Source organism: Anomalospiza imberbis, chromosome 2, assembly GCF_031753505.1.
Source record: "Anomalospiza imberbis isolate Cuckoo-Finch-1a 21T00152 chromosome 2, ASM3175350v1, whole genome shotgun sequence".
Taxonomy (NCBI): Eukaryota; Metazoa; Chordata; class Aves; order Passeriformes; family Viduidae; genus Anomalospiza; species Anomalospiza imberbis.
In genome coordinates this window covers 52988753-53011241 of record NC_089682.1, presented here as the reverse complement: position 1 = coordinate 53011241, position 22489 = coordinate 52988753, and the positions used below count along the sequence as shown (strand labels likewise).

The window sequence follows — 22489 nt, the reverse complement described above, 5'->3', positions numbered from 1 at the left end:
TCATCACCGGGCGCCGGCGGGCGGGCTCCGCCCTTCCGTTGCCATGGCCGAGGGCGGCGGGCGGCGGGCGGCGGTGCCCGGCGCGGCCATGGCCCTCACGGGGCAGCGGCCGAGGCCGTTCCGCGGGCAGCGCCCCCCGCAGGTAACGGGGCACGGCGAGGGGAGCGCGGCCCGCTCGCCTCAGCGGCTCGGGGGGCGCCGGCGGCGGGACGCTTCCCTGGGACCCCCGTTTCCTTGGGATCGCGGGCACCCTGACGGCGGGGTCAGGATCACGGATGAGGTTTCCCAGGGCTGTGCGGTTTGCCGGCGGGTGGGAAGTCGGCGCTGGACTCGAGCGAAAGGCGCCGAAGTTGGCATTGTGAAACTCGGGTTCTGGAAGAGGCACGGGAGGTTGGAACGCTGTGGTTTTCCTTAGTCCCTGCCGAGGCTTGGGTGGCTTGGAACAATGGGCCAAGGCTGAATAACATGGGCAGTGATATTCAGGATCAGGTTAGACGGGGCTGTCAGTAACCTGAGGTGGCTGAAGATCACAGAATCGTTAAGGTTGGAAAAGACCTCTAAGATCATCGAGTCCAACCATTAATCCAGCACCACCATATTCACCACCAAACTGTGACCGCAAGTGCCACATCCACAAGGCTTTTGAACGCTTCCAGGGTTGGTGACTCAACCTCTTTCCTGGGCAGCCTGTTCCAATGCTTGGTCTCCCTTTCAGTTAAGAGATTTTTTCCTAGTATCCAATCTAAATATCCTATAACAAAACTTGAAGCTATTCCCCCTTATCCTGTCACTTATTATCTGGGAAGAGAGACCAACCCCCACCTGGCTACCTCCTCCTTTCAGATGGTTGTAGAGAGTGACAAGTTCACCCCTGAACCTCCATTTCTCCATTCTAAACAATCCCAGTTCCCTCAGCTACTCCTCTAGACCCTTCAGCAGCTCTGACTTCTGAATACACACCTCAGAGTCTTTCCTGCATTTAAGGACCCAGAACTGGACACAGGACACAAGGCAGCCTCACCAGTGCCAAGTACAGGGGACAATCCCTGCCCTGGTCCTGCTGGCCACACTATTGCTGGTACAGGCCAGGATGTCATTGACCTTCGTGGCCACCTGAGCACACAGTGGCTCACATTCAGCTGCTGTCAGCCAGCCCCCCCAGGTCCTTTTCTGCCAGGCAGTTTTCCAGCCACTCTTCCCCCAGCCTGTGGTGCTGCCTGGGGTTGTTGTGACCCCAGTGCAGGACCTGGCACTTGACCTTGTTGAACTTCATGCAACTGGCCTCAGCCTTTCAATCCAGCCTGTCCAGACCCTTCTGCAGAGCCTTCCTGCCCTCAAGTACATTCAACATGCAACATTCCCATCCAACTTAGTGTTATCAAAGATGTCCCTGCCCATGCCAGGGAGGCTGAAGTATACGACCTGTAAAGGTACCTTCCAATCCAAAGATTAGAGGAATATGAAGAATAAGGTGTTTTGTTGCTATGCATAAAACTCAACACAAAAAACTTGCTGTTGAGGAGTGCTGCAGGTTTTTAGGGCAAGCAATACAAGAAATTTACCCCAAAGCACTGTGTCCTGCACCTGCAATCACCTCACATCATTGAAAATGAATTCTAGGGTGAGGTTCCATTTGTTTTGCTTCCTTGGGCACACACATGCTCCCAACCTTCAGCCTGCTTATTGTGGCAGGTAGGAGTGTGTGTCTGCTTCCTCAGGCAGTATCCTGAGCCTCTGGCAACAGCACAGAGGGAAGGAGTTTAGAAATCTGGACTGTCTGGGGCACAGGTGTTACTTGTGAAAACACAGTGACACGTCAGGACCATTGACATTTCAGAAAGATGAATATGGGACAGGAATTCTCTCAGCTGGGCACCAGTTCAGCAAGTCTCCATCCAGCCCCCAGGGCCTGGATGTTTCTGTTTTCTCTGTGTTCTCCAGTCTCTGTGTTTGTCACTAATTGCCAAATGAGTATTTATTGCCTAATGACTTCTAAGTCCAGTTTATGTGATCAAGCAGTTGTAGAAATGCATTAAAAAAAAATCTATTCCTTTATAACAGCCATGCTTTTGTGTTACATTCTTGCTGATGTTTGCTCTCTGGCAGAAAAATGTGGATATAGGAAGTGTAAAAATGAATATCCTCAGAAATGTTTTCCTTTTTTTAATTTAAGAGAGTGGACCAAGCCTCTGAGTATGCTGTCTCTGAAGCTTTTTCCCTTCAAAAGTCAAGGTGTCCACAGAGGCCTTGGGGTCCTGTGACAAGTTTGGAAACTGCAGAATGGCTTCAAGTTCATCATGAGGCCTGTGAGGAAGGTGAGGTAAAATTCTGCTTGCCACAAGATGCCTAAAATGAATTGTTCTTGATCCAGCTCTGTCATTCTGACCTGAACAGGCTCTTGCAAAGCTTGAGTTCACAAGAAGCAGTTTGTAGTAAGATATCTTTCATCTAAGATATCTAAGATATCTTTCATCTAATGAACAGGCTCTTGCAAAGCTTGAGTTCACACGAAGCAGTTTGTAGTAAGATATCTTTCATCTAATGGAGAAGGGCATAAGAAGGATCAATTGCTGGAGTTCAAGGCAGAACTTAAATGGCATACCTGAGAGAAGGATAAACTCTCTGTCTCCTGGAGATACCAGGCCAAGACAAGGATAAGAACTGACCTTGAAGATACACTGTATGGTCAAAACCAAGTTAGTGTGCTACAGGAAACCAGGTGAAATCACCTGACATATTTATGATAGCAGATTAGTTGTGGAAATGGAGTTTGTGGAGTAGCTCTATGTAAATTTCACATCTATAAATAACTGTGGTTTTATTTTGATTCCCATGCAAAATTTTCCTCACTAGTTACCTAAATAAATATTTCTTCTGTAAAGCCTACAGCTAAAAGTGCTTGCTGAAGTTTGAAAGTAAAGCTGTGGTAGGTTTCAAAAACAAAAAGAAGGGAAATTATCACCCATCAGTGCTAGAAATGTGTCTGCACTGTAAAAAGCTGATAGGAGACAGTATTTTAAAAACTGAGTTACCCATTCTTTTAAGAATCAAAAGTCAGCATTATAGAACAAGATGATGACACATCTTAAGAGCACCCACTTGAATCCAGGAAGTCAGCTTTTTCATTTGTAATCCTCAAAGCTTCAGCTAACAGCATGGAATGCACTTACCTGCTTACAGTGCACTGTCTGAATGCATTATACAGCCAATGGCTCCAAAGGAGCTGTCTTTGCTGTGGTGAAAAGCCTTGTCTTCTCCTTTGGTGGAAAGGTTGCTTGCTTTCCTCGTGTTTCTTTATTATTTTTGTTTGCCCTTCTCTGCTATAATTTTTCTTTTTATACCTACCAGACCCTCAGAATTGTTCCTAGCTCAACTGAAATTCTTTCACCTGGAATCCATTATTACAATACTTAACGGTAGTAACTACACAAAGCTCACTTTGTAAAGAGAAGTGCCAGAAGACTTTTACTCTAGTTACAAGAAGATCACAAACCCCAGTCAAAAAAGTAACCCTTCCCCAAGTGGCAAGTTGTTTTCTGCTCTTCTTTCTGTTATCAGATATATTTCCCTGTTCCTGATCTGGCTGGAAAGATTATGAAAGAGAATAAAAGTGATTTGAAGGACAAAAAATTTATTTATGTTTTCTTCAAAAAACTCACCATTTTCAAAGAAAGTTTGAAAAAGGCTTTATCGCCTTAGAAATGCCAGGGATCATCTTTCACTGTGTGTTAGGAGTGGATATGAGGAGCAGCTGTTTGCTCCTGTCCACTGACTGTATGTCTTACACTGTGTCATGACTCCTGCTGGTGTGGCTGCTGGGATCCCAGCTCTTTGTCCATCCTCGCCGCACAGATGGCTGAGGGTTGCTGTGCTTCTTGTGGGGCTGCTCCTGATGCCTTGCAGTTTACAGCCCTGTGTCCCACTCCAGGAGCAGCTTGACCACCCATGCAGCAAGGCCAGCCGAGCTTGCTTTTGACAAGAAAATCTGAAAAAGGAATTTTTTTTCATTTTTCCACAGAAAAGAATGGAGATACAAACAGTCCATTGAAGGACTTCATACCCAGTTGTTCATTAGGCATTTGAACTCACTGAGGAGTACCACATTCATCATGGGTGCCTTCCTGTAGCTGCACCCATGACCCTGAGTTCCAGGTGAAGTTTGACAGATTTGTAATTAGACTCACCAGTTGTTTCTGTGGTACTTGCAAAGGGTTAACCTGTACACATGAAGCAAAAGTTTGTCCAAACAATGGTTCTTTTGAATTTAGCATATGACAGCCTTGGCTGTGCATGTGGAAACCATCTAAGTGTCTTCCCTTACCACTGCAAGTGCAGTGGTAAAACATATGAAAGCTATCAAAAGTATTAATGACCTCAAGTGAATTCCATCTCCTTGATAAATGCTAGAAAATAATCACAAGTGGTCTAAATGCCTACAGAATCATAGTAAAAATGAGGTGGAGAAGAATTAATTTCTGGTATACATGACAGGGAAAAAGCTTGCCACCTTCTCTTCTTTTTCTTTTACAGACCAAGAAGACAAGAACAGAACTATTAGCTTTATTCCATTTTCTGTTTCAGATCAGGTTTCAGTCATTCCTAGCATGTGATATAACTATCCCAGACTATTGCTAGTTTACACTTAGCCATATGGTTTTTTTTAAGCAAGTGAAGTCATCAGTCTCTTTCTTCATGGTAGCCCAGGAGCTGCTCAGTAACTGGATGAAGTCCCAACTGCAGCTGGAGCTGAGCGATGCAGAAGAGGAAGTTGACTCTGTGCTTCAGGAAGAGCCTTCTGCAGCCCCTCCAAAGTATGAGCACTTTGATGGTGAGAGCACTGCAAAGCAGGTCCTGGTTTCCTCTTTGAGTCTCTGCTGGGGAAGGAGGTCAGGTCTTATGGTTTATCTGAAAGACTGAAAGGTAAGAGTTGTTTTGAGGCCAGGACAGTGGACTCAGTAGAAACAAGATTAAATGTGATGATTTTGTCCCCCAGATCCTTACAGCATCTTGCTGTAGGGCTGCATTAAATGTGACTCATAAACATTCAATGTCTCCCTTTGTACAAAAGATTTTTTTTTTCTTTTGTGAACAGGTATTTTTGAGGCCTGTCAAATTTATACAGCCATTTGAGATGCTCAGAGGCAAGACAGTAAAATATGGATGAAACATTGTTACAGCTCTAGCGTGTTCAATGGGAGACTAAGACTGGGGATAAATGGAGTGCAGTCAGTGTGTCCACGTTCATCAGAAATGCATTCACAGTCTGGGGAAGTGATCCCTTTAATTACATTAGGCTTTGTGATCTGAGACAGAAGGGTTTATTCATTTCAGACTAGCCTGAGATAATCTGAATTTCTCATTTCAGACTTATACAGCTATCTGGAATGTGAAATGGAAAGTTCCTCTGTCCAGAAATACCTCCAGCATCTTTTGCAGAGTGAAGCTGTGAACTGTGGGATAGCGAAACATCTTAGACTTGAAGAGATCAAGGAAAAAAACAAACTTGCAGATCCACGAATAATCATGGAGCTCAGACACAAGCAGGTGAGCAGGCAAGACAGCTCAGTTAAAAGGAATAAGGTGGAGGATTATAGGATTAGAGTAAATGCTCAGTGATACCTCCCCAGTATTCTCTCAGAGCTTGCAATAATCTCTGACTTGGAAGCAACTAAGTAAAGATACTCTTCCACAGTTCAGCTAAAACTTTACTGCATCTCCATGTGCACATCAGCCTTTCAGCAGTAGTTTGCACAGTCAGCTTTCACTAAAACTGTTCAGGTTTTCCTCCTTTCTCTGAAGACTGAGAGGAAGAGCTGTCAGTTCTGAGTTTGCTCCCATTAAGGAATATTGATTTAATTTCACTCTCTCACATGGAGTGTTTTGCTGGTCAAGAGGACAGTCTCTCCAGTCAGTCTCTGCTATGGATAAGGTTTCTCGCTTAATGTGAAGGGTGGATTTTGACCTACCCTGTCAGTGTACAGTGAACTTCAAATTCTTCAGCCTTGGGTGTTTGCTTTGACCTTTGCCAATTTGCTCCTGCTCAGGTGAAAGAAAACAGAATGAGGCATCAGAAGGCTTTAGAGCTTCAGAGACAAGAAGAGTCCCTGAAGAAAGCAATTCTGTCTGAGGCCAGGCTCCAAGCACAGGAGGAGGACAGAAGGAAGGCCCTGCAGGCTAAGAAGGAGGAAGATGAGATCCAGAGGGAAATAGTGAAGCTGAGAAAGGAAATGGCTGAGAAGAAGTACACCGTGGCAAAAGTTTGGAGAATGTAAGGAAGGGTGGAGGAGGTGTGGAGAGATGAAAACTACTTATAAGGTCCTTTTGTTAAATATAAGAGCAGTGGTGATTCCTAACAAAACAGCTGTTGCTGACTGAACTCTCCCAAAACCTTTTAGTCCTCTGTTACCAACGTCAGTGGCAGAGTTTTTCATGAGTGGGAAAGTGTGCTAAGGATAGTGTTATCCTCCCCTCAGACATTACGGTATGTACACTGAATCACAAAGTAGCAGAGTGCTTGCACCACTGTGCATTCTCTCCATCAACTCTGTGGCTTGTTAGCATCTAATGCCACATCCATAATGTTAGCATCCAGTTTTGTTAGCATCTAATGCCACATGAAAGCCAGTACACAGAAAAAAATAAAAGAACAGAAGTCTATGTTGAAAGTCTAGTACTTGCAATACTTTCCCTACTATGAGAGAATAAAGAGCATTCTTGGCTGAGAATTCTGCAGAGACATTATTTATTTTCTGCTGAGCTTAGATTGTCAGAGAGATGTCCCTTTTAGGGATGGCATTTATTTACTTAAGCAGCCCTGAGATCCTAAATATTCTTATACAGATGCTTTAATGAAATATTTACTGAAATAATTTACTATTTTCTTCTGCTTTCTGTGTTTAGGAAATGCATTGGACTGTTTAATCTCTGGGACCCTAAGCCATTACAGAGGTGGTTTTTAAGAAGGCAGAGTTAAAATAATCAGCAAATTTCTAAGCTGTAGAGGTGGTTCTCTTACCATTGGCCAAAAAGAGAAGGTATTAGATTGTATATCATGATACTAGATCCGTGTGTTTGTTCACTTTCCAGGGAGGGGAAGAGACAAGAAAATACTCAGAAGCTGTCAATGCAGGAGGTGTCTGCTGTGTCACCACCCCTGGTCCTGAAGAGAGAAGAGCAAGAAGAGGAGAAACAGAGGAAGACTCAGGAGCTGCTGCGCAGGATTCACACCAGTAAGCAGAGAGTGAGCATCACCTTTCTTTATCTGAGACTGAGCTACCTGCCCTTGGTTACCATTTGCAAACCTGAAGTAAAAGCCCTGGTTATACAGAATTTTTTACTTTTTCAAAGACCTCCTGATACCAGAAAAGTAGGAAAGCAGGGCCAAAGTGTCTTACAGGACTAGGAGCAAGAAATCCTGCGGTGCCAACGCCACTGGGCCTTTGCCTCAAGTGTATTCAGTGGGACATTTCAGTTAGAATTGTGGAAAAGACATGGCTGTCAAGACAGATGAGACCATAAAGGCTTCTGCAATCAAGAAATAAGGAGATGTACAGAGGAGGAAGTGGAGTGAGATTTATTTTCCCTTAAGGAAGTAATTAAAAGGGGAAAGTGGCAGAAAAAAAGGCCTGAGAAGCCCTTATTGTGTGCATGGGAAGACCTTTTAAAGATTGCCTTGTACACTCTAGTTCAGGAACAGGGAGAGGAAAGAGAAATGCTACAGCCTAGGATGAATTTTGAGCAGTGGCTCTGAGAGTTGATGCATGCCAGCACATCCACAGTAACAGGTTCCTCAAGGATCTCTTCCACTGGGTGCAGTAGGATATTCTGTGTTACTGCAACAGCTCTTTTGAGGCAAACAAACTGTAATAATTACTAGTAGGAACCCCTTTGTTTCACCTTCATTATTCTGGTACCATGGTCAGCTATGGGTTAAATGCTTATCAAATATTCACAACTAAAGAGTGATATTTTAGTACTGAATACTTTTTATATTGTCTCAGCAAAGGAAATAAATTTCCTGAGTGCATGTATGAATGTCATCCATCCCATAATGTTTTTAATTAATAGAGCAGTCATCATTGTTGATGTCTGTATGTCTACATCTGGGGTTTTTTTCAGCAGAAGAATCCTGTAGATTTTATGGTGATTCTCCTCACAGCTCAATCCACCTGCCCATCTGCTGGATTTGGGATTGGCTGCTATTTATCAGTACACAACCACTCTCCAGCACAATCTAAGCTGTGAAGATAAGCCTGAATGAAACCACAAAACAATTCAGGACTGGCATAATGTAAGAAGACACAGCTTGGCTGAGCTAAGCATTAGTGACATTTTGATTACTTTCCTAAAGCAGAAAGAAACAGCTAATGCATTGACTTTTTGCAAGTTCCATTTGAAGATTTCAGTGAGAGAGGAATGCAATTAACACAAGGCACTATGACAAAAGGGGAACAGCAGAGTCCTCTAAGTTGACCCACTTGGAGGGTCAAAATGAACAGTGTCTGCAGTGACAGGGCTAGAATTATGGGGTAGATTAGAGAGCAAATTGCTGCTCTGTACAATGTAAATTACTCCCAAAGGCCGCAAGTTTAATTACACAATAGGGGAAAGGTTTGGCTTCTTGCTGAACAAGGATGAGCTGAGGCCGTGTCATAAATTCACTCTAGGAAGCATCTTGATTTTTGTCTAAGTTAAAAATTCTTTTTTTTTTTTTTAAAGCAGCAGTTATTCACAGATTTATTCTTATCTGTAGCATCTAAGACATTTTCTAGATTTGAAAATACTTTCCCTGTCTCTAGAAATTGTATGTTCCTCACCCATTTCATTCCTTTATACTTGGTGAACTAAGTGCATTTCACTCCAAAGCATAGAGCCCCTTGATATGATGTCTCTTTCTAGACCTTTTCTGCTCTTTGTAGAAGACCTGCTCATGCTCTGCAGTACTTTTTTTTTAATCCTCAATATAATTGTTGAAAATTAGGATTATTGAAAAAGAATCCAGAGGAAAGGAAAGCCAGAATAGGCAAAGGGCAGAGGGGATCAGTATTTGTTTGACAGGCTGTATCTTGCTCATTGGTTTTTTGAAACTCTCCCATGCAGTGCTTGCAGCGACATTTCTCTGCTTGGCTGAAAGTCATTCTGGAGCACAGAATTAAAATGGGAAAAGCCAGAGCCCTTGCTGACTGGAGATGCCAACTGAAGGCCCTACAAGCTTGGAGAAACTATACTTGGGCCCAGAAAGTAGAGCAGGAGACAAAGCAATTGAAAGTTCATCTCCAAGATCAAAACAGGTAGTGACCCTTTACTGTGGAAATCCTCCTATGCAGCCGTACTTGGGCAGAGCAGTGATCAGGGACTGTAAAAGGAGCTTGTCAGTTATCCAGCAGGAGGGAAACAGCAGCTTTTTGAGAAAATTGCTACACTGCCTGCAGTCTGCTAGAGGCATTGTGGCACAGTTGAAAAGGAGGACAGATATAAACAAGAGCTTTAGCACTTTCCAACAAGCCTGTGTCTCAGTCTCTGTAGGCATCTTTCCTAGAAAACTCACCCTAGCTCACTCTGGACTGCAGAGAATATGAGTTGCCAAATTTATTCCTGATTAATATATTTGCTGTTTCAGTAGATGCATAGCAGAGATCATTTTGGCCAGTGCCTTTCGTTAAGGAGGCTGTTGGATGAATTCCCTATCATCCAGAGAAGATACTTCCCTTCGCAGGTGTCTGGCAGGCTGCAGTGGTGAGACACTGTCACTTCCCCATATGCAGCTGGCCAGGGAACATGATAACTCTTTTGCAGCTGTCCTGCATCCCAGAGATGCCACAGGAAATTGCAAAGTGTGAACTAGTGAAACTTAATTCAGCATAGCAGGCATGCTTTCTGCCCTCCCACTCCTCCTTGGAGGAGCACTGTACAACTTCAGAGGGCCTTCAGAGTTAAGCAGCAAAAAGACTCAGCAAGTGATGTGGCTTTGTGCCTGGGCAGAAGCCTCACTTCTGCCATAACACAAACACTTTCTCATTCAGGAAAACCCAACTGGCTGTGGAGCACAACCAGCGACGCCTCCTGCGCTGCTGCTTTCTGGGCTGGCAGCGCTGGAGCCGAGCGGAGACGGAAAAGCGAGAGCTGCAGATGAAGAGGGAGCAGACAAAGAGAAAGATGCAACAGCTGCTGGAGGCTGTATCACTGGGGACACGTGGGGACAGGCCACTGGAGGTTAACAAGCCTGGAACAGCAGAAGTAAATCATCATCAAGATTTAGAGCAAGACAAGGTAAATCCTTCTCATGTACTTTTGTCTATTGGCATATCAGTATTCTCAGAAAGTACTTACTTTATGCAGTCTGAAATAAAGAGTACATTGTCCGAGAGGAAAGCTTCTTTCCCGGGATTACCCCCAAATACCTGCCTGCAACTGTTCAGGAGAGAAGTCTAAAAATCAGAGGCAAATGTGAAGGATAATGGATGAGTTTTAAAAATAATCTCTAGTGCTGCCAAAGAACAACCCTTCATGTACTCTGAGTAGTCGCAATGAGCATCCCACCCCCAGACCACTTTTACTGAGAGATTAGTTACATCTTTGATGCCAGCTTAGACTTAAAAAGAATAACTTGACTGCATGGCAAGAGATATTTTTCATGCCAGTGCAGCTTTCCTGCTTTTAACTATGGGGGGAAAAAAGGTTGTCACTGGCTGTTTCAGGATAATGCCCATCACAGGGAAGTAAGAGAGGAGAATCAGAGGTTGCTTCCTTAAATGGTCATTTGTCGGGTTAGATCCCCACCTTCCCTTCTGTCTATAAAACCTGTACCACATCAGAGTCAGTATCAGAGCTCACACACACATATTACAGGTCAAGCTCTCTGTTTGCTTAAGTGTAAGGAAAAGTTGATTTCTTTCAGTGCTTATACTATCCTAGTAGGCCCGTATTTTTCTTCTGCTGCACTGGTAAAATTTGTGCTCAAGGAATGGGACTGAATTTAGAATTTGACCTAGGAACCAGAAAGCAGACCATATAGCTGATGCCTCTTCAGAGAATGACCATGTGTCAGAAAGGTGCAGCCTCATTCTCCACTGTGCACCTGTTTTGTGGTAACATTTATCAAAGCTGGAAAAGAGGCATGAGGAAGCAGGACCTTGAAGACTTCTCTTCCATTTAAAAGGGGACTGTTCAGTAGATCAGCTGTGTAGATCACTTCAACAACTGTTTTTAATTTTATTCTCCATCTGAGCTCTGAGCAGGGACAACACAGTCCAAAAAGGAATCCCCAAGAAATGAGCTGTCCTAAGATGTGCTCCCTAACAAAATAGTCAGGATGTATTCCTGCCAAAGCTCTTGCCAAATCAGGATTTCTTCCTCTTGGTGAAAAGGCACAAGGCTTCTTAAGAGTTCTTTTCCACAGCCTCCACTTTGTGCATGATGGGGCCCCTCTGGCCTGACTGGATAAGGATTGCATAGCTGAGATTACCCTACTTCTCAGGCATCTCACTAGATTTGCATTAAAAAAAAACACTATGCAGGAAGGGCAGAAGAGTGCTTGGTTTTAATCAATGCCAAATTTTCCTCATTTCTTTTTGTTTTTCCCTAGCCAACTGAAACTTGCCTCATACAGAAAGAGCCTGATCAGACCAGGGACCAGTCTTGTTGGGATATTGTTCACACATCTCATTTCTGCAGCAACCCCAAATTTGCCTGGGAGATTACCATTAAACATGCAGCCCTGAGTGCCCAGAACCAGACTATGTACAGGAATCAAATAGCCACGGTCCTCCAGCAGTTTCAGGCACTCTGTCCAAAGACATCTCCTGCTTATGGTAGTCGTTTTGAGCACCATCACGCCTTCCAGCAACGTGTGATTGAGGAGCAGAGGCAGCAGCTTCAGAAACAGAAAGAGCTGATCCTTAAACTGCAGGAAAATCAGAACCTGAGCAGAGATAAAGAAGAGGCAGCACAAGCTATGGCTGTAACCCAGAGGTTTCAGAGTTCTGTTTCTCAAACCAGGGAGAAAAAAGAATCCAGATGCAAGAATACAACCCCTTTGAGGTATATGCCCTCCATAAAGAAGGGTCAGTTAGTCATCATGTCTCATTCCCACTCAAGTTGAGCCAGAATTTGCCAGGCACATTTCAGTCATGCTAGTGCTGTCTGCTGTTCCTCTCAGCTGTGACTTAGCCTCAAAGGAAGTATCAGACTGGTTGCAGTTCTCTCTCCTTCTCCCTCCCTGCACTGGCTCAACATCAGGTGATCCATACAAGATCCACTTACAAACAGCAACACCAGTGTCACCCCTAGTAGCAGCAGGGATCTATTTAGTTATGAAGGAAAATAGCATCATCCTCCATTATTTCAGACCATGCAGGAGCCCTCAGTTCCTTTGCAAGGGTGCATCATCAGTCCCATTGCAAGCAAAAGAAAGGTGTATCAGGGATAATGCAGCACAATGGAGAACAGGAAGTACAAGGCCATAGGTGGTAGGTGTGAGACATAGTTTGACCACATTCAGTGAAGAACTTCCTTACTCTTTTTCTTTCACAGCCCACCTGATTCTCCTGGACCAGAAAACACTAGGGCAGCAATGCAAGGCAGGAGGCCTTCCAGCCGGCTGACCTCACCTCATCCTATACTGAAAGGTATTGTTCTAGACAACAAACACCATTCCAGACCACTTTTCTCAAGAGTTTATATGGAAGTGTCTGTCTTTTCCTCAACTTTGCTGGCTGATGATATTGTGTAAGTAAAATTCTGCACTTTCTTTCCCAGTCTGACAAGTGCTGTGAGAGGAGAGGGTAAGCTGTTTTCCTGTCTGAGTCAGGCATCTGTAAAACCTGGGACACTGCAGGCCCCTCATGTCCACACTTAGTACACTGTTGTGGCAGTTGTTGCAACACCTGTGGTTGTCTCTGCTGTGACAAGGCTCAGAAGAAGCTGTACAGGGTTTTTTGCCATCAGTCTCGTTCCCTTCATTATGCATCCAAGAAACAGTTAAACTAGCCAGTCATTTTCATCCAGCTTTGACAGAGGTGTTGAGATTTCAGAGGGAATTAAGTGCCTAGCCAAGGTTTTGTGAGACAACAATACCCAGGCTGGGGAAGGAACTCCAGATCTCTGCCTTTTGTAAGATAGCTCCCCTTCTCTGGCCACACTGGCCCACAATAAACATGCAACATAGCCTTTTCATCAGTAAAGTAGAATCAGGGTTCTGTTATATCCCTAGGTCAAGTTCTTCTGTATCAATGCAGGGTAGTGACAGTCTGCATGAAAGGTTGTCTGGAATATAATCATTGTGATGTTTCAATAGTTTGGGATCAGCAGACCTTTTTGGCCATGACAGTGGGCATTAATATGTCTTTCACTACCTGTGTTCATCTTCAATGCTACCTAGTCCAAGCCATCGTTCACCCTGATTTTCCTGATCTCTGTACACCTTAGAGATAGCAAACATTTTTCCGAGCATTCAAGTAATTGTGTTTAAAGATCCCAGAAAAATTCAGTTATCATTGAATGGTTGTCCCTTAGCAGAGAATCCTGGGACAGCTGAGAGGCGAAAAGAATCTGAGGAAACATACTGTGGTCAAAACACTTCAATGCTTCCCAGTTATTGATTGCTCCAGCCCGTGCTTTGTTTTCAACTGCAGAGGAAGCAAGCACAGGTTCCCAACTCCTCTGCATGTTCTGTGTGTAACACCTTTGCTGATGGCCCGCAAGATCACTCCATTGCAATTTACCTTCCAAAAGAAGCATTAAGCAGTAGTTTCTTACTAGTGGGACCAAGTACCTGTATGTCCCTGTGACAGTGATGCTGTCATGAAATTGCTTTTAAATAAGCAGTTAGAGCTTACTGGAGAGCTCAGAGCAATTGCTGCTAAATCATGTGCCCTGAGCCTCAGCCCTCAATCAGGCAAGGTAGGGAGGGACAAACCCTCTGAACACAGTTCTTTCATAACTGAGCCTCATGATTGTGACTGTCAACCAAGGAGGGCGGAGAGAATGTAATTGCCATGGTCCTGAGTCATCTTACAAACGTTTATAGGTTCCTTGTTCATGACACTGCCAGCTGCAAGGAGCAGCAGGAAGCAAGTCCCTTTGTTCTGACATTGCCAGGGCAGTGGGGGCCTGGCTTAGAGTGATGCATCCTTGTTCACCAAACTTCTGCCATTACACCACAGCTCATTTCCACTAAACCCTATGTCCTTTGTTTCTGCAGGGATGGAGAAGAGAGCAATTCAGCGGGCAGAACAGAAGAAGAAAATAGAAGAAGCCAAACAACAAAAAGCAGAGGAAAAATTGGTAAGGGAAGCAGAAAATGAAATAAAGTATCTTTCACATCATTCCAGTTACAAGAAATCCTAATTTAAACCTGGAGTCAGGGACTGAGAAAAGGCCCTTTATCCAAAACAGGAGTTTTATGACTTGTGAGAAAGCAAATATCCATCACATATCAGAAGTAGTTACTGCTGTTTTTGCAGCACCACCCCTCCTGTATCATAGACAGACACTTCATCTTGAAGTTGCAGTTCTAGAGGCAGCCTCCCTTACTATTTCCCAGCACTTTTTTCACACCTACCCCATGACTGTAGCTTGTCTTTGCTGAGAATGGTAAGGGTAGAAGTGCACACAGCGATCCACTTGGTAGGAAATGGCAGTGGTGGGGTTCCCCTCTCTGCCTTTCCTCTCTGGTCACATGCTGCTTGACGACATGCAGTCTCACCTAGTAAAAATCTGTATATTCCGGACAAATCTCTGCTGAAGAGGGAAGATACTGACAATGTTTATATAGTTAATATACAAATTCTGTGGTACACATCCAACAGAGGAGCCTTCTTCAAGTCAGGGTATTAAACTGTTACTGAAAATATTGCTAGTAAATGGCATTAGGATTAGAAAGTGTGATATTCAGTGTCTGGGGAAAGAAATATGTTTGGGTACCTGTAATGCTGCTTCGCATGTGGAAATGAAACTTGAGAGCAGAGCCTAGGGATTCAGAACTGACTTCAGTAATCAAGTTCTCAATAAATTACTTGGTGTATGGTTTACAGTTTTTTTAGAGGAAGAGTAGACAAATTCTATAATCTAGGGCAAAGATATGCATGTACATATATAGAAAAATAGATAAGATAGATAGATATAGATATGTATATAGGCAGTAAAAAGGACAGTCCCTCCTCCCTGTCCCTTTCACTGTTCACTCTTGAGCACAGATTGTGTCTAGTGTGTGAAACTTCACCTGCTGAAGTTTCAGATGCTGGTCAGTATTAGAGGAATACCAAGAAAGTTTAAAGATCTGTGTTCATGGAACAGGTCACATGAAACAAATTGAATTTCACCTTTCTCCAATTCAAGGCCCAGCTGAAGGCTGAAGAGGAAGCACGACAGAGGAAGGAAGCCGAGGAAAAGGAAGCACAGCAGGAAAAACGCCGGGAGGAGAGAAGGCAACAAAAGCTGGTGACCAAATGCCTCACCTGTTTCTTCCCCTTTAACAGGGATAGGGAAGAAGATCCATTACCCACTGGTACTCAGTAGCAGCCAGAGTAATGTGAACTGAAGGTCTTCACTGGAAGAGCAGAGTTCCACAGCACAGCACCCACAGTACAGACTCACAGAATGCCCCCTTTCTGGCAGTGTGAGGGGAAGGGCTGTGTCCCAAATGTGCTATGAAGTATATACTCCTGTCTCATCAGCAAGATTAGAGGTCCCAGCTGCTGGACATTCTCTGAATGCTGAAATACAGCCACATAAGCCCCTCACAGTGGCCGCATGTTCAGTCTACTCTCAGATTCCTTGCACTCTTGTCACTGCTCCGATGTATGCAGTGATACCAGTCCCAAACACAGGATTCAGAAGTAAACGAGCCTGACAGTTATATCAAGGGCACCTTTTCCTCTTGGAGCTAACCTAGGAATAGCTGCACTGTATTAGTGTTACTTGGAAATGAGTTGTCCTAATAACCCAAATAGCGCATTTGAAATCCTACAGGAATTCAGCCTACAGTTACTGTTCTACTTGGATTGAGTGTTTTAGAACATTTGACCTTCATTCCTGAGTATCAGTCAAAAGTAGTTATGAAATACCTACATCCCTCCCCTGCTGTTTAGACTAGATTAAGTGGTAGGGTCCATGAATAAACTCCGAATCATTTTTTGACATGTTTTGGACATCAAAGAAGGTTCCTGCTACATCAATGCTTGTGGTAGCTACAGGTGACATCTGTTACAGTAACTCCAAACACCAGGGCTGATACACAGCCCAAGGGAGTGTCCAGGAATACCATCATCTCACAGGAGAAGCCACATGCTTTAGGACACAGGTTCTACTGCATGGGGTCATGTCTGGTCTGCAGTGCTAAAGATGACGCAGATCCCTATTTCCTGTCAGGTCAGAACCTCCAGCTCCAATATGATAAAGTATTGCCATTGCTTAATGTCCTCTTCATCCTGAGGGAATTAAAACTACTGCTTTTTGTATTGCAGAAAGAACTGGAGAAGCAGAAGAGGCTGGAGAAACAGCAGCAGCTCCAGAAAAAGGCCAGAGATCACTATGAGAAGGTCCTTCTCAGAAAGCTGGGAATAGTGCCATGGAAAAGGCTGAGGGAGCAAGCCAAGGAAAACCTAGTGGTAAGTGCTGAGGGTAAAGGAAATAACTGGTGCCATAGGAGGAAGGGAAAAAGTAGATGCAGCACTTAGAAGAAGCCTTAATAGGCTTTTAGGCCAGGTAGAGATGGAAAAAGCAAAATTCTCCCTGCATACCCTGCCTTATATTAGTTCTTTAAATTAGCCCATCTGACAATAATCATGAAAAGCCATTAAAAACCCACAGGGATGGCATCCTCATTTATAGCTGATTAAACAGGATTAAACAGAAAAAAAAAAGTCATATGACATGTGGCTGTCAGTTTTCTTACTCCAGAGCAAAGCTTATCAGTGGGATACCGCGCCAAGCAACTTTAGCTGCAGGAGTTAACCCCAGCCTATCATCAGGGCTTTCACTCTCTATGAAGTTGCTGGTACAGAGTTGGCTGCTGCTAGTGGCAGGACACTACAGGTGATTATCCAACAATCTATTCTATCCTGGCCCTATTCTGAGTGCAGAGCAGGGAGTGGCACCTTCCGAGAACTCAGCACAGGAGTATTGCTAAAGAAACATTTCCACACATGACTGAGTCAGCGTCCCTTATCAGGGAGAGACTGATAACCCTCAGCTGTATCCTGAAGATCCAGCCAGAGCCCAGGGCTAAGTTGAAAAGCTTCCATTTAAATCACTGGAACTGGAGCTACTCACAGTACTTGACCAAATGCACAGAGGCTTCCAGCTGGGAAGAAGTAGATGGATACAAGCTGTTCCATATGTCCACCCACTGATCAGCATTATGGACAGGCTTGGACTAAGCTGTTACAGGCCATGCCTCTGCCCCATTCACAATCAGTTAAACTGAGCATCTCATTCAAAAGGGTATTCTCTAGAAGTGATGCAGCAGGGGCCTGGTAGAGAGACTGGTCTTGTTCCTTATGCTGACCCCTCTTTGTGAGATCCTTTAAGTTATTCCAGCTGTCAGAAATCCAGATTTGGGTTGCCCCAAAAAGCTGAGATGATTTTCTAGTGCACCCAGTTTTCTGTGGCTTTATACTTAGGTAGTCATCAGTTTGGGTAACCAGCTGCTGTCTCTACTCAGGTGGCAGAAAGGCACCACAGCTTGGGTCTGCAGAGGAAATGCCTGATTACTTGGCTGCAGGACACCCAGCAGAGTCTCAGGGAGAAGATGTTTCGGGCTGAGGACTTCTATTCCCATATGTTACTGAGATGGGGCTTCAGGAACTGGCTAAAGGTTGGCCTGCACCACAATGGAGAAATGATACCAAGAGAGCTGGCTGCTGCCACACTTTCCCATAACCACAGTGCCAATTCACTCACCTGTAGCACAACCTTTGCCAAGTTATGCTATCTCCCCATTCCAGCATCATTATTCCCTTTTTCAAAGACCTTCTTTCAGCTTCTCACTCTCCATCACTCTTCCACACAGAATTTTCTCTTACACACTGCTCGTCCACCGTCTACTGTCTCACCCTGCTCCCTGCTGATTTTCCTCCACTCCCGTGCCCACCACCCTTCACTGCCACAGTCTCAGCACTGTTTTATTTATTGGGCCAGAGGTTGGGAGAGAAAAGAAGAAAAAAAGCCATTCTCACCTGTTTCTTTGTCCTCCTCCCCAGTACAAGGATTATCTCTCTGCCCAGGAGGAGAGAGCGAGTACCTTCCACACAGTCTGCCTCATGAGGAAGTGCTTCTGGGCATGGTTTGATCATACCATGGAGGAAAAAAGGGCCTTATGGGAGAGGCTGAAGATTGCTGCTGAACACAGTAACAAGTGAGTGTATACCCTTACTAGCAGTTCTTTTTACTTTAGTTTAATATACCCTGTAGATGATTTTAGGGGCTACTTTTGACAGGTCATCTTGCCCCCAGGAACACATGGAACAAGTTCTATACTGCTGGTGTTTTGCTTCTGTGCACAGACAGCATCAGCAGATGTTTAAGCTAAGTTTCCATGCAGCCTGGAAAAGAAAGTGTAATGACACCCTTCACAGGACTTCTAAATCTGAGAAAAAAGAGAATACAGTGAAAGCCTAAGTAAGGATAAGAAGCTGAAACTTTCTAAGCTGATTAGCAGATCCGGCCATGCAGCTTCTGCTAAAAGCTGCCTAAGGAAAATCTTTAAGTACAATTACAGCAAGCCAAATGATTGTGTAGGAATTACATAGTACTTTTTTGTCCACAGCAGATGATTTAATTCACAAATCCAAAGTTGATCAACTAGAAATCCTACTTAAGGAGTCTTTACGTTTATGCCATCACCAGCCTGACTTGGCAGCAAAAACTAGAGCAGTCAGTTCTACCAATCATGACTGGAGCTGGACACACCCAGTCCACTCTTTGTCCCATGAAATGCATTCTAGCAGGAAGAAAGAACTATTGTCAAAGTTCAGCAGAAAACAGAAGCCTGTTCACCTGCCTCATCATGGAAACATGGTAGCTGCATGCAGTCATAAATAGGATGTGCCTGTGCACAGCCCCAACAGGATCTGCAGCCCCTTAGAAGAATGAAATTGAATTCACCTCTTACATGGTAAAGCAAACCTGTTCTAGCTTGCTGTATCAGTAAGGTCTGAATAGTGCACAGTTTAACATTAACAAGCTAGCGAACTGGAGAGGAACCAAGGGAAAGTCAGACCCAGGAAGAGACTGGATATTAGGAGTGTAATCACCTGACATTCTTCTTTATCTCTTCCTTGACTTGCAAAAGGCAGTTCAGACCTTGCCATAACAAACTCTTCTTTAGACAGAACTGTGGTTCCCTATTGCCTGTATGGGAACCCAAGGCAAGGGCACATTGATGGAGTGATTAAAATCAGGTAAGAATTGGAACCCAGCTACCTGCACTCCCAAGGGGTTGGTTTGGACCAAATGAGTCTGCATTTTTCCTAAAAAAATTTCTTTCAGAGGCCCTGTTTATTCTTCAGAAAACCTCTTTCATCTTTAGAGTGCTAAGCAAACAGCAGCTAATGAATCCTGTCAGAGAGAAGAGCAGAATTCTTGGTGGAGAGGAATAGAAAAGGGCAATATGTTATTTTTCCCCAGCATGATTGACATTTCAATGAAATGATCTGCACATAGATGCTTAACATGTGACAGCCCTGACTAACAGCAGAAAGGACAAATCTTCAAGACGTGAATTCCCCTTTCAAACAGAAGTTCTCTTTTGATTGCCTGTTATGTCATGTACACATCTGCATGTTGTCACTTTGTTCCTTGTGTCCCTAATTTCTTTCAGGAGACTGACACTGAACACATTCAAGGCATGGAGGCAGTACCCATTACTGATGAAAAAGGAAAGGGAAAGAGAAGAAAGAAGAAACCAGCTACGCAGGAGAGTAGCTGAAATTCTCCCCAACTTCCAAACATGACAGAAGAGAGTCACATGAGACGGGAAGGAGACAACAAGACCAGTTCAGTTCAGTGCTATCTCCCTGCTGACTGAACAAGTCCAGGGGGAAGGCTTACGAAGTGCAGAGGGTCATAGAGCCAAAGGGAGCTCCCTGTGGTCACTGTTGTTGTAAACAAAGCAGAGACGGAAGCTTATCTGAGAGTTTCATGTTGCACTTCATGGACTTACTCCTTTTAATCCTCTGTAGGGGTGTCTTGGCTGGTGGCTATCAAGTCCAGATAACCAAAGCCTAGCATAGGGTGTCTTTGAAGTCAAGGCCATTTCCACATGCAGAGCTAGCTGCAGCAATGACATGAATCCTCCTCCATCCAAAGAAGCACAGAACTGAACTGCACCTCTTTTTACCTAAGCAGTAACCTGGTGCTTTTCTGTTGGCAGTACTCTGTAGGGTGACTGCTTGTCCAGAGGGCAGACAGACCTGACTGTCACCTGACCCCTAACTACTGCTGTGAACTTGGCCACCCAGAGCACAGTTTCTAGCTAACTGCCAGGAAAAGTTTGGATGGGAGGGGGAAAGGGAAGAGTTTTTTATGCAAACCATATTTGCTAATGATCCTGATCACATCATTGCATTTTAGACATTGGAAAGTCTAAAACCTGGGTTCTTTTGCAAGAGGCTGCCTTGTTTGCAGCACTGGCCAGTGCACAAGCACAGTACTTTGATTTTGGTGCCAAGCAGTGATCCCAAGTTTATGAGCCTCAATTGTCATTTAAACACTTCCCAAGCTGTTTAATATTTCAGGGTGTATTGTGCAAGTCTGTCTGGGTTGTTTCCACTTGATCCAGTACTTCAAAGAAAAAAAGACAAAACTCCAAGAAAAAGGCAGATTGTAGCTTTTACAGAAGCTAAAGCTGATGTGATTAAAATGAAAGTTTCATACTACTGTTTAACCTTAACCTGCAGCATAATGCAGACAGGGTAATGCCATTCAGGTACACCGTGTCTTAGTAACAACATAAGGCAGGAAGCTGGAATTATTTCCCTCTCACAGCAAGACAGGCAAAGCTCTCCAAAAGCATTTGGCAGTACAGGAAATACTTGAGTAACACCAGAAAGACAACAGTTTACTGTTATCTTGTAACAGATCATTAGTAATACCTATATATGCACTGAAAGTTTCCAATAAACCCAAATCTGAAATTAATACAACTGAGCTGTCGGTGCAGATTGTGTCAAGCCAACTGAATGGCACTGGACAGAAGGCCAGAGCCAGGGACCTAGACCAGCATTAAGTGCTGCAGACAAAAGTGGCATAGGACAGGGTGGGTGCCCAAGCACAGCAGTGCACTGCAGAGCTTTAGCATCAGGAATTTGTCCATGTGGACACAGGGATGCGGCCAGAAAAAGGACCCTGCCCACAAAGCCAGGCTGTCGGTGCATGTCTGAAGACAGCTGTCACTCCCAGGTACCTCCCACAGCCATCCTCTGCAACAGCCGAACATTCCCTGTCTCCCACAGGCGCGGTGCAGGCCTGACCGGCAGCAGGTCAGACAAGCGCGTTCTCCAAGCGCAGGGAGCTGAAGGTGCCTTCGTGGAGTGTGGGCGAGCTCAGACCATCTGGCTGCATTAAGAGGCAGATTGTGAGAGGAAGCACAAGCTGGGAGAGGCTGGATAACACGTGTTGCGGGGAAGAGCAGGGAGCATTTTTTGCAGAGGACTGAGCCAAACAGGCAGGGAGGAGCAGAGCTGGGGCTGAGCTCCCAAAGTAATGCCCCAGTGCAGCCAGCAACCAGACTTGCTCTTAGGACATTCTTTCCCATTGGAAGTCTCTGCCATGTAGTGCCCAACAAGCTCCTGGAACTCCTGAACCAGCCTTATACTCCCATTTTTCTGCTGGAATTTTCCTCCCTACTGGGGCTTGACAATGAACACAGCAAAGAAGGCCTCTGGCCCACCCTCCACCTGGATTTACAGTGTAAGGACAATATTGACCCAGAGGACAAAAGGCAGGAGAGAGAAAGCATCTCCATCTGGAGAGAAGGCAGCATTCCAGCCAGCCAGAGACAGGACATGCTGCAGCTGTAAGGGGAGGAACAGGAGTTTGTAGCAGTAGCATGGATGTGCCCACACGCAGCCTGGAATTAACACTAGTGATAAGCTGGGTATGTGTTGAATTTACATCTTGCACAGCTAAAATGGTGGCTTGGCACTCTGGCTACTCAGGGGTGTTATCCAGTTTACTAAACTGCAGATTCTTTCCCCAGCAATGCACATTTTGTCCTCAAAGCCCACAGCTCCCACTCATCTCAGTGCCCACTCACCATCCATGAAAATAATGCTGCCTATGTGGGGCTTAGTTGCCTCCAAAGAACTTGAAGTACAGTCAACATTTTGGAAATTGCCCTTTGCTTCCAATACTCTTACCTTCCAGGGGTTCCTTCTATTCCTAGTAGTTTTGAAAGATTCTCCTGACAAGACACTCTGGTTGGACAGTCGCAGCAGCAAGAAGCCAAAAGAAGATCCGGGTGTGCTTTGACAGCCCTGCCTACTGCCAG

General features: G+C 44.6%; 1 protein-coding gene across 5 annotated transcripts; it reads left to right on the top strand.

Annotated features, from left to right (window-relative positions):
* Window positions 1-4: 4 nt before the first annotated feature.
* CCDC191 (coiled-coil domain containing 191) lies at window positions 5-20265 on the top strand. 5 transcript variants are annotated; one of them, XM_068181088.1, is made up of 16 exons: window positions 5-142; window positions 2174-2315; window positions 4700-4828; window positions 5366-5544; window positions 6045-6268; window positions 7087-7240; window positions 9100-9290; window positions 10023-10269; window positions 11585-12039; window positions 12532-12626; window positions 14201-14283; window positions 15337-15438; window positions 16464-16607; window positions 17663-17815; window positions 18201-18355; window positions 19820-20265. In XM_068181088.1, the coding sequence occupies exons 1-16, from the start codon at window positions 44-46 to the stop codon at window positions 19950-19952; spliced, it is 2685 nt and encodes an 894-aa protein (XP_068037189.1). In that variant the 5' UTR covers window positions 5-43; the 3' UTR covers window positions 19953-20265. The 5 variants fall into 5 exon arrangements, with proteins under 5 accessions (XP_068037189.1, XP_068037190.1, XP_068037191.1 ...); XM_068181090.1 differs by having other exon boundaries at window positions 15-142; window positions 4705-4828; XM_068181089.1 differs by lacking the exon at window positions 17663-17815.
* Window positions 20266-22489: the final 2224 nt, after the last annotated feature.

Coding starts and splice junctions, on each gene's coding strand:
- CCDC191 (XM_068181088.1), top strand. CDS start 44: ATGGCCGAGGGCGGCGGGCGGCGGGCGGCGGTGCCCGGCGCGGCCATG. Junction 9,291..10,022: donor CATCTCCAAGATCAAAACAG/GTAGTGACCCTT, acceptor TTTCTCATTCAG/GAAAACCCAACTGGCTGTGG. Junction 18,356..19,819: donor GCTGCTGAACACAGTAACAA/GTGAGTGTATAC, acceptor AATTTCTTTCAG/GAGACTGACACTGAACACAT.